Source organism: Erpetoichthys calabaricus, chromosome 2, assembly GCF_900747795.2.
Source record: "Erpetoichthys calabaricus chromosome 2, fErpCal1.3, whole genome shotgun sequence".
Taxonomy (NCBI): Eukaryota; Metazoa; Chordata; class Cladistia; order Polypteriformes; family Polypteridae; genus Erpetoichthys; species Erpetoichthys calabaricus.
The window spans coordinates 170,295,074-170,308,342 of NC_041395.2; the positions used below are offsets into that span (position 1 = coordinate 170,295,074).

A 13,269-nucleotide genomic window follows, 5' to 3' on the forward strand; every position below is an offset into this window, starting at 1 on the left:
TTTCTCAAGTAAAACTCACCATCTTTATGACATTCAGTTAAATTCAGCTTGAAATTAACTTTGAGTAAGTCTGGAAAAGATAATTCACATGCTTTATATTTGAAAAAAATATTGTCTTAATGATGCTGCCTTTCTTGTCATGTTTTAATGGCTTCCTAGTAAGTGTACCTATCAATGTTCTATTATAATTTTATATCCATTCATCCATCCAACTTCTGACCTCTTTATTAAGTACATGGTCATAGGAAGCCAGTGCTTATCCAACAGAACTGGATGCAAAGCAGGAACCAGCCATGGAGTGAGTGCCAGTCCATGGCATGGTACATTAATGCACACCAACACAAACACACTAGACCAATTAAGAATAACCAGTTATTACTATTATTATCACCATGGACATGGGGGAGGAAAACACAGAGAGTGCAGAGAAAAATCCACACAGAATCGGGAGAGAGCTTCACACCTCATATGGGCAGAGCTTGGGCCAAAATTTGAACGTGCTACAATAAAACCAAAGCAATACCAACCATCGCGCTACTGTGCTGACTGAATTATTATTATTCAGTGTTTGTTTCCTCTCGCATGAGGTCTTTGTGGTTTTAGCTGGTAAATCCAGGCTATAACAAGAAGCCAAAGTGATTTACCCTAACACCTTTCTAAGGATGTGTGCAGTGCTCATAAGTGCGATCTTTTGCACTTCTCTAGCTGATGGATAGCCTGGAAGCATCTTCAAGTTTTCATCATGATCTTTCTTTAATGTACCTAATGCTCCAACTATAACTAGCACAGTTCTAGTTGTAAAGTTCCACATCCTGCTAATCTCGGTTTCCAAATCCTTGTATTTACTGATCTTCTCAGTTTTTTTTAACATGATGTGCAAGTCATTTGGGACCGCTATATTGATCAACAGGCAGGTTCTCTCTTTCAAATTATGCAGCACGATATCAGGACAATTCGATAGGATTGTTCTATCTGTTGTTATTGGAGCATCCCACATGATGGTGATATCGTTGATGTTCACAACCTTTTCTGGCTGGTGTTTGTAATACTTGTCTGGCACTTGTACCCCTAGATTCTTGCACATAGTCCAGTGTACATAACTGGCTACTTTATTATGTGTCTGTGTATATAGGTGCAAGTGTTATACAGCCATCAACAATATTATCATTATTATTATTAATATTATTATTATTGTTTTTGTTGTAGTAGTTGTTGTTATCAAATATGCTTTTTTCTGATCCATTCAAACCTTTTACGGTCATGAGGAGCAAAGTTCTATTCTGGAAGCTATGGATGCAAGGCAGACAACACCCGTAGTTTGGATGCCACTCCATTGTAGGGAACGTTCATACATTCAGTCATACTCTGAAACAATTTTAAGGAGAATTTGATGAATGTCTTTAGACTGTGGGAGGAAAGTCAGAGTTTTTTGGGGGAACCCACATGAAACAGGGAAGATTCTATACAAAAGGTTATTCATCTGGGAGTTTTTCACAGTTCTGGCTCAGTTTGCTTGTAATTTATTCCAGAGAACTGTGGTCACTGTGCAACCTTTATATTCTAGAAATCCTCACATTTCCTTTGTATTTTACATAAGTGTTATTTTCACAGGACTACCCACGCCAAAGCTAAGGCAGAAGGAGCAGACCATGCCGCCTTGGCCTCCAACAACGAGTCAAGCATAGCCAGGGTGGTCGCACGTGAGCTCTCCCCATCCTTCTACCAACCAGGTACTGCCTCCAGTATTCAATGCAAGGATGAATAAGAAATGTCTTGAAGTTGTAGTAGTATAATTCCTTGTGTTCTGTGAGATCTATGGCTACGTTCACATTACAAGCCTCATTGCTCAGATCACATTTGATCTGATGGTTCACATTCCTAAGTACAAGTGACTCGTATATAACTGTAATGTGAACAATTCTGTCCTCTAAAATGTCATACCTACACACGTTGAAACATTTGTGCATGAATCATCTGCATCATCGACAACAAAAAAATGCCATATTTGTGAAATGAGTTGTGGTATTAAAACCGACAAAATGAATGCATTAGTAACTAGTGTGTTCATCACATTTTGCTCTGGAGGACAGCAAACAGTTTATCTGCTATACATGGTTAGGTTGATAAGGCGAAAAAAGCCAGACAACTAGCTTTGGTTGTTTTCACAGTTGTTGCCTACACTGCTGAACCAAGAGATGTGTGAGTATGAGAAAGGAGCCAGCAATGGTGGGGCCATGATTGTTGTCAGCTTCAGCTTTAGCTCTCCTCCATTGTTGTTTTGCCTTGTTGCCAGTGCTGGCTGATGATGGAAGCGTTCAGCCCATGCCTACAAGCAAAAAAATCAGATAAATTCCAATTTGGCTGTTCTCATTCATATCACATGGCCACGAATCGGATATGTATCCTATCTAGGACCACATGTGAAAGTGACTGATCTGAAAATATCGGATTTCTGTGTCCATACAGCCATGAAAATATCGGATTTTTGCCACATCAAGGCACAACATTGGATTTGAGTCATTTCTGCCTGGTAATGTGAACGAAGCCTGAAAGTCTAAATCTTTTGTCATCATTGTAGAGTTAAAATGAAAAAGTGAGTTTTTTGTAGGTGTTAAGTTTACAAAATAAGAGAAAACTTTTCAGTCTCAGGTTGGTTCACTGTTTCTGTATAACTTTAATTGACCATTATTTTCTTGGGGTTACGATACAAATAAAATTTTGCTTGGGGGTTCAAGTGAACATCTCAGTCAATAAACAAATGAACACTTGAGAAAGACTCAATGTGCTGCATGTGATTTTTATCAGAGTTCAGGTGCTGATTTTGAAGTTATAGTTAGGTCTTCTATTCGGGTTGCCTCATATTTATAAATACAGGTCCTTCTATGTCAGCGTAATCTCTTAGGATGAAAAACATTTAGCTTCTTAGCCAGCGTAAATTAATGAAAAAAGGGCAGGACAAAGCAAGTATTCAGAACCTGAAAGCGAGAGGTAAAAAGCACAAAAGATAACCAGGACAAGACTGAACAAGCTAGAAACAGTAAGACATTACAGTGCAGCCAGGGCCAGATTAAGAGCTTTGGGGGCCCGTAGCACATTTCAAATTTGGGGGCCCTTTTGGTCTGCATCATCTGAAGTTTAGATTCTGAACAGTTCAAACCGGACTAAATAATTATTTTACTCTCGATTATAATAAGAATCTTATAATATTTATGTGAATTTTATGTGTTGGGCCCCTAAAGTTTTGTTGTGTAAGAAATTTACAGTTTAAAAACGTAAAGATAATATTTTTAAAGACCAGTTTTTCAATGCTACACTTTTTCATTAAATATTGGGTCCACCATTTGGGGGCCCCCGAAATTGCGGGGCCCGTAGCATATGCTACATGTGCCTATTGGTTAATCCGGCACTGAGTGCAGCTTGTGTAAATGGTCAACAAGTAGTGGATTTCGTGTGCATTAAGAGGGTTTAGCACTGCAGCTTGGTGAAGGGAGCAGCAAAATGAAAATCATTAACAAAAAACAGAGCAGGTAAGATAAGACACCATCTCAGCTTCCTCTAAATGTATGATATTTTGTGTGGTTTTATCACAGCCATAATGGTTAGGTCAACAGTATGACTGAAAAACAAATGTCCGTACAGGTGTTTGTCATTCAAGACCAGCCATTTCTACAGTTGTATTTGAAAGGCTGGGAAACAAAACGGTGTGAACCCCACTTCAGTCCATAATCATGAGCACTTCCACAACACAACAATGATATTTTTCCTGAATGGAATGCTCACTTGCCAAAAGACACATGGCAAGGAAGTGAGTGCGCCGAGTAGCTAGTGTATCATTAAGCAAATAACCATGATTAACAAGAGCATTCACAATATTTGAAAAAAATAATCAGAGAAACAATGGGTAAATATCAGCTTAAACACTGTATTAGAAAGTGAAATGGTCATTCATGTACATTGGTCTATTACCATTTGATCAGTGATACAAAGCTGGAGCTACAGGCTCACTGATGAAACCACTCCACCTTTTAAAACAGTGCAATTATTTACCTAAAAGTATGAAAACTGATTCTAAAAATGCTCCTTTGGCCTTCAAGTAATTCAAAGACCAATTTTATGATGTCTTTTGATTCACCAGCTTTGACTAATCATTATGTAAGTATTGGGAGCACAACACGACAAATCACCTGGGCTGGGACCTGAGTGCAGCGCATTGACTAAGTATTCCTACATCTGAAAGACTGCATCAGCTTATTAATTCTATTTGGTTTCTTTGGAAAATGTCTTCTAAAAGTTGTCCAGTTGGTGATTAAATTTAGAATGCATGTGTTCTTTGATTGTTCTTAAGATGTACTGTAAGTGCTTTAAGGATACTATATTAAATGGTAACTCAATTTACAAAATGTATGTAATTAATGCAGCAGCATGTTGTGTTAACACAATGACAAAACATTTTCACACCCACAGTCCATTTCAGGGTTGTGTGAAGGCCAGAAACTATCCTGGCAGTACTGGGCACAAGGCAAGAAACCAACCTGGAACAGGATGCCAGTCTGGTACAGAGCCCATTCACGCATACCTCACAGGAGCCACTTTGGAATTACCTTTTAATCTAATGTGCAGATCCTTAGGGATGTGGTTGTAAAAGTAAAGTACCCTGAGGAACACTCTGAGCAAACAAAAGAAGAACTTGATGTTCTGTATTATGGCAGCCTATAGCTGATGTAATTATATAACCGAGTTTGCATTTTTCTCATAAGAAGGGAAAACCCTAAAAGTCAAAACTTATTGTATATTATACGGTGAAAGATCAATGGCAAAATTAATGTAAGATTGTTCTTACATTTTTTTAGGGGAAAATACACTTAGATTAGATTAGATAAACTTTATTAATCCCAATAGGAAATTTAGATGTGTACAGCAACAGCAGAAACATAAAAACAAAGATACAGACAAACAGGACAAATAATACAATCAATCAATTAGTGAATAATTAAATGTGTATTGTGCAGAAATTGCAAAACAAATGTGTGATGTTAATGTATGCTGTCATTGTAGGAGAAACTCATGCAGGGTACAGATAACAGTTGGGATTCCAGAATCTCCTCGGCTAATCAGTACTAATTAATCAATGCTGAATTAAAGAGTTTCTTAAGAGCTGAAATACACTGTGATAAGGACGCTGTATAGCGCCCGACCCAACACGGACTCACACTGAGGCATGTGTAAAAACACAAAGGACTTTTATTTTTCTTCAGCTGGAGGGCACATCCTCCCCGTGAACTCCCCAGCCACAACACAGTCCAAGTAAGCACAAATCAAAACCACAAATATACTCCCGTTTGGCACCACCACTCCTCCTTGGCAACCTCGTCCTCTAGCTCCTGAGTGGTGGTTGCTGGCCCTTTTTATAGCTCACCCAGAAGTGCTCCAGGTGCTTGATCACCTGTTTCTGATTGCACTTCTGGGTGGGGCTGTATAGTTGTCCCGGCCGGCTCAGGGACCCATGCAGCACCCCCTGGCGGCCACCCCAGATCCCAACAGGGCTGTGGAGAACTCCATCTCCCATGGAGCTCTGTGGGAAACTGAGGCACCATCATCGGCCAGGGAGGCTGCCACCAAGCGTCCCGGGGGAGGTACTGAGGAGCCCATGGTTGCTCCTCCGAAACATATGTAGAAGGGCCGTCCTGGCTGGGCATGGGACCCGGCCGCCCACCACAACACATTTTATTAGCAGTACATGACAGATGAGACTACATTGTCAATTTGGATAAATAGGAACATATTCAGTCAGGCATTACTCACACATTCTACATACTCTATACAGACAGCTTAATAATGAGCCTATGCACATATAGGTTGACTATGACCAGTGAGCAGAAACTACAGCCCAGAGCTTCCCCTTGCCCTGTCCATTCATGCTACAGTATATGTCTTGTTTGTTTTGTCAATCCAAAATAAGAAAGTACTCTTCATCTCTGGTGTTCATCCTGTTTTCCAATCCCACACTTAACCCACAGGTTGTTGTTCAAGGCAATGCATGGATTCAAAGAGTATTTTTGGCTCAGAGAAACACAGCCATTCATTGGTTTAGAAAGGATCTGACATTTGGAAGCAGGCAGTTGAGGGGATGTTGATAGCATGGTCGAGAGGATCAAGAACTCATGCTGAAGAGAGTGAATAAACAACTCGATCAGTATATCAAAGTTAGAAGGAAAGAAAAGGAAAGGAAAGGTAACATTGATGTGAAGACTCTACTTACTTATGTATCCAAATGAATTTATGGACCTTAGGCACATCTGTAATTAGAGTAACATAGTAGAAGGAATCATAATCATTAACAAAAAAAGAAAGTTATATCAACAAACATGACAGCAGGGATCAAGTTCATTTTGTACAAGATGTTTTTTCTAAAGTTATTTTTAACTGATACCTTTAATCCCTGAAGATAACATATCCATCCTACTATTAAATGCAACATGCTGTTTAACTGCAAAAGATAGTCAAACAAAATTTTTTCAGTTATTAGACAATGTTTCCCCAGTCTCTGTGTGCTTAATAATTATTAGCAATGTCATTAATTGTATGTCTTCTAAATTCATGGATTGAGATAAGTTGGTCACTGTTTAGAGAACATTCAATTAGTGCAACAAATAGATGAGAAAGATGGGAATAATTTTAATCAGGCCCATGTAACTGTTCAAAATGAAACCAAAGAGTACATGTAACAAAGAATAAAAAACTTCACAGAATGAATTTTGTTCAGAGGGGTTAGGATTATATGATGAAGCAACTATGATATACCTGATTGTGTGGCATTTCACTAAAGGATTAAATGTTTACCTGAGAGCTGAACGAGTCTGAGAACTCTGTGTGCAGACAGATAAAGGACCTATTAAACTTATTAACTGATAGATAGATAGATAGATAGATAGATAGATAGATAGATAGATAGATAGATAGATAGATAGATAGATAGATAGATAGATAGATAGATAGATAGATAGATAGATAGAGTGCATCCGGAAAGTATTCACAGCGCATCACTTTTTCCACATTTTGTTATGTTACAGCCTTATTCCAAAATGGATTAAATTCATTTTTTTCCTCAGAATTCTACACACAACACCCCATAATGACAACATGAAAAAAGTTTACTTGAGATTTTTGCAAAATTATTAAAAATAAAAAAATTGAGAAAGCACATGTACATAAGTATTCACTGCCTTTGCCATGAAGCTCACTCTGTCAGAGCTCCAGAGATCCTCTGTGGAGAGAGGAGAACCTTCCAGAAGGACAACCATCTCTGCAGCAATCTACCAATCAGGCCTGTATGGTAGAGTGGCCAGACGGAAGCCACTCCTTAGTGAAAGGCACATGGCAGCCCGCCTGGAGTTTGCCAAAAGGCACCTGAAGGACTCTCAGGTGCCTTTCTCTCTCTGGTCTGATGAGACAAAGATTGAACTCTTTGGTGTGAATGCCAGGCGTCACGTTTGGAGGTAACCAGGCACCGCTCATTACCAGGCCAATACCATCCCTACAGTGAAGCATGGTGGTGGCAGTATCATGCTGTGGGGATGTTTTTCAGCGGCAGGAACTGGGAGACTAGTCAGGATAAAGGGAAAGATGACTGCAGCAATGTACAGAGACATCCTGGATGAAAACCTGCTCCAGAGCACTCTTGACCTCAGACTGGGGCGACGGTTCATCTTTCAGCAGGACAACGACCCTAAGCACACAGCCAAGATATCAAAGGAGTGGCTTCAGGACAACTCTGTGAATGTCCTTGAGTGGCCCAGCCAGAGCCCAGACTTGAATCCGATTGAACATCTCTGGAAAGATCTTAAAATGGCTGTGCACCGAAGCTTCCCATCCAACCTGATGGAGCTTGAGAGGTGCTGCAAAGAGAAATGGGCGAAACTGGCCAAGGATAGGTGTACCAAGCTTGTGGCATCATATTCAAAAAGACTCGAGGCTGTAATTGCTGCCAAAGGTGCATCAACAAAGTATTGAGCAAAGGCTGTGAATACTTACTGTATGTACATGTGATTTCTCAGTTTTTTTATTTTTAATAAATTTGCAAAAACCTCAAGTAAACATTTTTCACATTGTCATTATGGGGTGTTGTGTGTAGATTTCTGAGGAAAAAAATGCATTTAATCCATTTTGGAATAAGGCTGTAGCATAACAAAAGGTGGAAAAAGTGATGCGCTGTGAATACTTTCCGGATGCACTGTAGATAGATAGATAGATAGATAGATAGATAGATAGATAGATAGATAGATAGATAGATAGATAGATAGATAGATAGATAGATAGATAGATAGATAGGTAGATAGATAGAGCACTTTTAAAAGCACTTTACATAAACAGTGGGGAATCCTTACCACTTCATCCACCACTAATGTGCAGAATCCACCTGGATGATATGACAGCAACCATCTTTGTTCCAGTATATTCTAAACAGATTAGCTATTAGATGGTGAAGGGATAAGAAAGACAGTTAGCCAGTAAGGGACAGGTGAGCAGTTTAGTCATGGCATCAGAAAACACTGTACTCTTTTTAAAAGATGTCCAGTGATATTGGATAGCGCTTTGAGTACTGAGAAAAGCGCTATATAAATGTAATGAATTATTATTATTATTATTGATCAGGATGTTTCAGCCAAATGATAGTGCCATATTTACAGCACAGTGTCCCTGTCACTATACTTGGGCATTGGTATCTGTACACAGACCACAGGGTAAATGCCCACTGAATGCCTCTCCAACATCTTTTCCAACCGCAACCCAGGTCTTCCCTAGTTGATCTCCTGTCCAACTACTGGCCAGGTTCAAACATGCTTAAATTACATGTTCTGAAGTGCAGGTGGCATGGCTAAAATTAAGGATTGACAAAAGTGGAGTTCTTTTGCACCATTACTCCTTTTAACCTACTGGAAGGGCAGATCTTCCATCAGATCATTCTGGGTATGTGTCCATGTGCCCTTAATAGAAAGCCTCTTTTTGCTCCTAATTAACTTCTTTTGAATTACTTTTAATTGACTTGTTTTTTAAGATTTGTTCCTCTGAATTTCTTCATCATTCCTCTGAATTGCAGTGAGTGAAGTGAGTGATCCAACAGAAGACCAACTAAGTCAGGGCCTTAAACTCCAATCAATTTCACTCCAACCAGTTGCTTAATTAGGCACCTATTCTTATTGTTAATTAAACCCATTCTTTAATTCCATGGCATGTTGCTGCTCTCATTGTGCAATGGCATACATTTCCAAAATTGTTGTTTTTTCTCTTTTCTAAGAGCACAGGTAAAATGCTTTGGGGACCTGAGCAGATTCTCATCCCTAAGACCTTCATCTTTCTTTATTTTCAGATATTGTATGATGGACACAGTTTGCTGGTCATGTTTTGGCTAATTTTGTATCTCATTATTGTTTGGCTGCTATTTAAGGGAAAAGAAACAATTAAGGGTCCAAGTCTTCAAGAGCAAGTCAAATAAAATTTATTCAAAAGAAGTTAATTAGGAGCAAAAACATGTCACTAATTAAGAAAATGGTTGGAATGAAAACCTGCAGCCACTGGGGCCCTCCAGGACCAGTGTTGGGGACCCCTGGTCTTGAAAGTACCTTGACATACGTGTGTAAAATTATTTAGGAAATGAATAAAGTCAATGCCAGCTGATCTTTTAATGTTAGGAGTAGAGGAACACACCCTGTTTTCATGGACGATGTTTAAAACACTGTTTTACACACCACATCTTAGGAGCCAGCTGCCTTATATTATAATTCAGTAAGATGCATTTAGACTGACTTTATAAGGAATATTTTTGATTGACATGAAAGCAGATACATTTTTGTACATGTTTTAAATTGCATAAAACCAACTGTTACCTAAATATAATAGACAAATGTCCTCACATGGAATGGAGGCAGATAAGAGTTTTAAATACCCTGGCCTGGCTGACATTCCAAGAAGCTCAAGAGACTGTCTGGAGTCTTCTGCTTTTCCCACCCCCACTTGTCTCTCTGTTTCATCTATTTTTATCTGTTGTGGATTGTGCTATATTATGAGGCTACATTTTTGTTACAATATTTCTCAAATCATCCAATGTGCAGATAGGAGTGGAGCGGTCAAGAATCCAGATGGTGCTTATGAACAATCAAGACTCGTTTTCTATTGAATTATTTCTTACATTTGTTTTTATGTTAGTGTAGGATGCATTACAAAAAGCAAAATTGTCTGAGCAACTTTTTAAAAAATAAATTAGCAGTAAAAGTATTGGTTTTCAGCAGCCTTGTCTCACTGCACTCTGCTACAAATAAGTTGGGAAGAAGAGTTCAGACATTAGCCATCCTCTTCTTTCCAAAGTTTCAGTATATTGCCATCATTCTGCAGATTTAGGATCCCAAGAATGAAGAGCAACAGATTTAAGAACTGTTTTGTTCCCAGACCTATGAGCATTTTGAATTCTGTATTCTGCTGACAGTATACAGTATATTATGGTATACTGTTAGAATCCATTATTCTTATTGGTACAAACTGTATAGGTGTGTGAATTGATTGTAATAATGGTGGCCATACGCTGGATTTTTTTCTTGTTTCCATGTAACAATGTACTATGTTTTGTAATCCCCTGCTGCAAAAAATTTCCCTCTGGGATGATAAAAGTCTGCCTAACCTAACCTAACCTATCCAATCTGTCTTCTGCTTTGCCTGCTAGAAGTTTAAGTGAGCAAATCTGTATCACAATATGTAACCTCACCCACATATGGCCACCTAAATGTTAGACCCATTGCCTCCTTGGAGCTGGAGGAGCAGTTTCACTGTGTTTAGCTGAACATTTTTCTGAACCTGTAAACCTACATGCTATGGTGCATGACCACCTGCATTGCCATCCATGTAGGCTTGTCTCAATAGAAATGTGCCCACAGTACTAGTGGTATTCAAAGTGTGTTTGACTTTGTTAAAGCCATATCTAACAGCAGACCACTTGAGTCTGACAGTTAGTTGTACACGAAATTCTATAAAATAGATTTGGAAAATGCATTTCTCCCATGGTCTAAAGATATGCAGGTTAGGTGGATTGGTGTTGCTAAATTGGGCCTTGTGTGTGCGTGTGTGTGTGTGTGTGTGTTCACTCTGCAATGGACTGGAGCCCTATCCAGGGATTGAACCTGCCCTGTGCCCTGTGATAGCTGGGATAAGTTCCAGCACCCTGCAATCCTGCTCAGAATTAGGTGGGTGGTATAGTATTTATGTGAAAAAGACTAAAATTCAGTATTACTGTGTTTACATTTCAAAAGCATGCATTTCAGCCAGTGATTCATAATAACCCCTTAGCCATGAATATTAATTAACAGAAGGCAGCCTCTTAGCACTGATGTGCATATCACTGGCAGCATGGATTGAAAAGACTGACAGAATCAGACGTGGGCTCTCCACGCTGACATCAAAGTGAGTTTAGAAGAGAGTCCTGTACACTGACTGACTGGACTGGAGAGAGGCTGAGGTTGAAGAGGTGTTGAATGTAAGAGAGTGAGAGACATAGAGGGGCAACCACAACAAGGAAATGGGAATGGAGCTGTAAGACATAGAATTTAAGTAGTAGTTTTTAACATCTGCAAGAAAGGTAGACAGTAATGCTCTGTAGTGATAACTTTAGACCCTTTTCAAATTTATCTAAGTATTCTGATTTAGTAGTGCTGATGTTGACTACGAGTTGTGATTGTTACAAATACAGTAAATGCTTCATTAAGTACATACAGACTAATTTATTCAAGCGATTTAAAAGTCACTTTGCCCTGATGACTGTCAGACTACTTGACTCACACTTGAGGACCACTTGTAGTCCATGGACCACAATTTGAGAACCACTGGCCTCTGCAGGTCCATTCTGGACCAACAGGTTTTGGAGTCATTTCCCATTCATATATTACCTTTTTCATACAACAACATTCTATCCAACTGAGCCATTAATTCTGAGTGCAATATGTGAAAATAAGGATAATGCTTGGAAAAATTTCTGTTAGGGAGATGTTACATTTGTAGTTTGGGATTATCGGTTCAATTATAATTTTTCAGAAAATGCAGCGTTGAAGAAACTCAAACTCAAAATTCCTTCACCTAAATACCTTTCAAATGTTGGAAGCCTGCTTGTTGTTGCTTCTTGACATGAATTCTCTTTTAAATTCATGCTCTAGTCCTTTGTCATAGATGTAACAATAATAACATTTCACTCCTTGTTGAAATGTTCTTCTTTGGGTCACTGTTGTCTGGATTTTAGGATTTTAACACCATAGTCATGCTATAGAGTTTAGCATGTGATTACAGTCTAAATATCCAAAACGTGACTTATCATTTAAGAAAGACTCAAAATTTACCTGCAGATTTCACATTTAATTTTCTTGGTTGGGTTTGTGGGTGTTAGGAGATTAGCTATCTGGTTTGGTCTTTTGCCTAGTAAGGACAAAACTGCATATGACCCCCAGTTTCCCAGCTTACAAAAGAACTGTGTTGCTAGAGGTCATTATTTTACACGTGACTCTTTTATAATCCTCAGTTAGTTATGTTTACTGTGTAAGGCGCTTAAACTTAATCTTCAGCAACTGAACTGGTGTTGGTAGTTCAACTGCAATTGCATTTTGTCCAGTATTGTTTGTGGAGATAAGTAATCTCTCATCATTGTTTTGCCTTGAATACAAAACTGTGACAGGACATAAGAGCAAAATTATATAGGATGACCAGGAGAAAAACAAAGGTAAATGAATGAAGGTCGAAAATGGAAGGACTTTTAGACTTAAAACAGGCAACCAAAACCAAAAGGTAGGGGAAATTTGAAGTCAAAAAACTAGAAGCAAAGATGAGAGCTTTTAAATATCAAGGTTTTAGGGTTTATCCAACAATCAATGATGATGCAAGAAGTTTTGATGCAGGCTGTCATGCTAGTGATGCAGCATCATGCAACAAAGTCATCTACCTAGCAAAGGATGATTACATTGTGAAAATGGCAGTGTCCACAGGAAAACAAGATAGGGATGCAGTAAAATGTAAATAATTTTTATCTTTGCTAAAAACATTTCAAAGCAGGATTTTTATTCTGAAACTGAAATCTCCATCATTAAAAAAACAGAATCACTTTCATAAATATACCATTTTTATAGAAAAATTAATTTTAAAGTTTGTTAAATCATAACAATCATAAGCAAACAAAACCTTTCGGGCAATCTAAATGCTTAAAGTTTCAATAAAAATGCACATTATTTCTGTTGGCTGAAG

The 13,269-nt window shown here is 38.6% G+C and overlaps 1 protein-coding gene across 2 annotated transcripts in view; it reads left to right on the forward strand.

Moving 5' to 3' along the window:
* jph2 (junctophilin 2) overlaps positions 1–13,269 on the forward strand; it is a 62,522-nt gene that overhangs the window by 32,873 nt on the left and 16,380 nt on the right. For both annotated transcript variants that reach the window (XR_007934227.1, XM_028794767.2), the window contains exon 3: positions 1,612–1,730. Coding sequence is in view for 1 of the 2 variants with exons in the window: in XM_028794767.2 (XP_028650600.1) it covers positions 1,612–1,730 (119 nt within the window). In the remaining variant the exon portion in view is untranslated. The remainder of the gene's footprint in view (positions 1–1,611; positions 1,731–13,269) is intronic.